The sequence below is a fragment of the Merops nubicus genome, unplaced genomic scaffold (genome assembly GCF_000691845.1).
Source record: "Merops nubicus isolate BGI_N331 unplaced genomic scaffold, ASM69184v1 scaffold28184, whole genome shotgun sequence".
Taxonomy (NCBI): Eukaryota; Metazoa; Chordata; class Aves; order Coraciiformes; family Meropidae; genus Merops; species Merops nubicus.
The window spans coordinates 22,343-23,321 of record NW_008605353.1 but is presented as its reverse complement, the minus strand read 5'-3'; the positions used below and the strand labels follow the sequence as shown (position 1 = coordinate 23,321).

The window sequence follows — 979 nt, the reverse complement described above, 5'->3', positions numbered from 1 at the left end:
CCTTATCTTTCCTCAACCTCCAATGACAATTCTGTGATGTTCCCACCACAGGAGACTCCTCAGGGGCCTTTTAATTTGGCTTAGTCAGTGACAAGCCCTCAGCTTTCCATTTTCTCAAATCACAGTCTTCCCACACTGACAGTTCCTGTTTAACCAATTTCTTTTCTTTCTCTCTAGGCCTGGACTAACTGTGCAGGTTTGGCAGCCACTGCCACAGTGACACCTTGCAATCCAAGGAGGATGCATTGGAAGTGAAGGAGTGAGGGCATGAGTAGGGCAGGAGTGCCCTCCTCCTGCAGCCATGTTACACCAAGCCTGGCAGCTCTATGGGAGGTGGTGCCGTTGGTCCAGTCCTTTTATCCACCTCCTCACGCTGGCTGTGGTGACATTCGGTGTGCTCGCACCTTTGATTTGCCACCGGCTCCTCCACTCTTACTTCTATCTGCGGCGCTGGCACCTGAACCCCATGAGCCAGCAGTTCCTGGAGCAGAACCAGCAGGAGGGCCAGGCTGCCCTGCATTACTTTGAGAAGCTGCAAATACCAAATGCCTCCAAGCCCGCTGGCAGTGACGCTTTCCAGCCGTTGCTGCTGGTCACCATTATCACTGTGCAGAGGCGGAATGATTTCCACTACGTCTTGCAAGTGGCCTCCCGCTTCCACAGCCTCCTGCAGAAATGTGGTGCCCGTTGCAGGAGCCACCGCATCCTCCTCTGTAATGTGGAGTCAGACCCCAGCAGCCATCAGGATGTCAGGCTGCTAAGCAGCTTCTTTCGTGTGGTGAGTCGTGACAAAGCTGGTGAGGATCCTGACCCCGGAGTGAACCAGTTTGAGAAGGAGAAGCAGGACTATGTCTTCTGCCTCGAGCAGTCACTGTTGGCATACAACCCCGAATACGTCCTCATAGTGGAAGATGACGCTGTGCCAGAGGAGGAGATTTTCCCTGTCTTGCAGCACCTCCTGTTGGCCCGGTTCTCCAAG

The 979-nt window shown here is 54.1% G+C and overlaps 1 protein-coding gene across 1 annotated transcript in view; it reads left to right on the top strand.

The window, feature by feature from the left end:
* Positions 1-301: 301 nt before the first annotated feature.
* The window catches only part of TMEM246 (transmembrane protein 246), a 1,175-nt gene continuing 497 nt past the window's right edge, over positions 302-979 (top strand). The window contains exon 1 of the mRNA XM_008939313.1: positions 302-979. Within this exon, the coding sequence (XP_008937561.1) occupies positions 302-979 (678 nt within the window).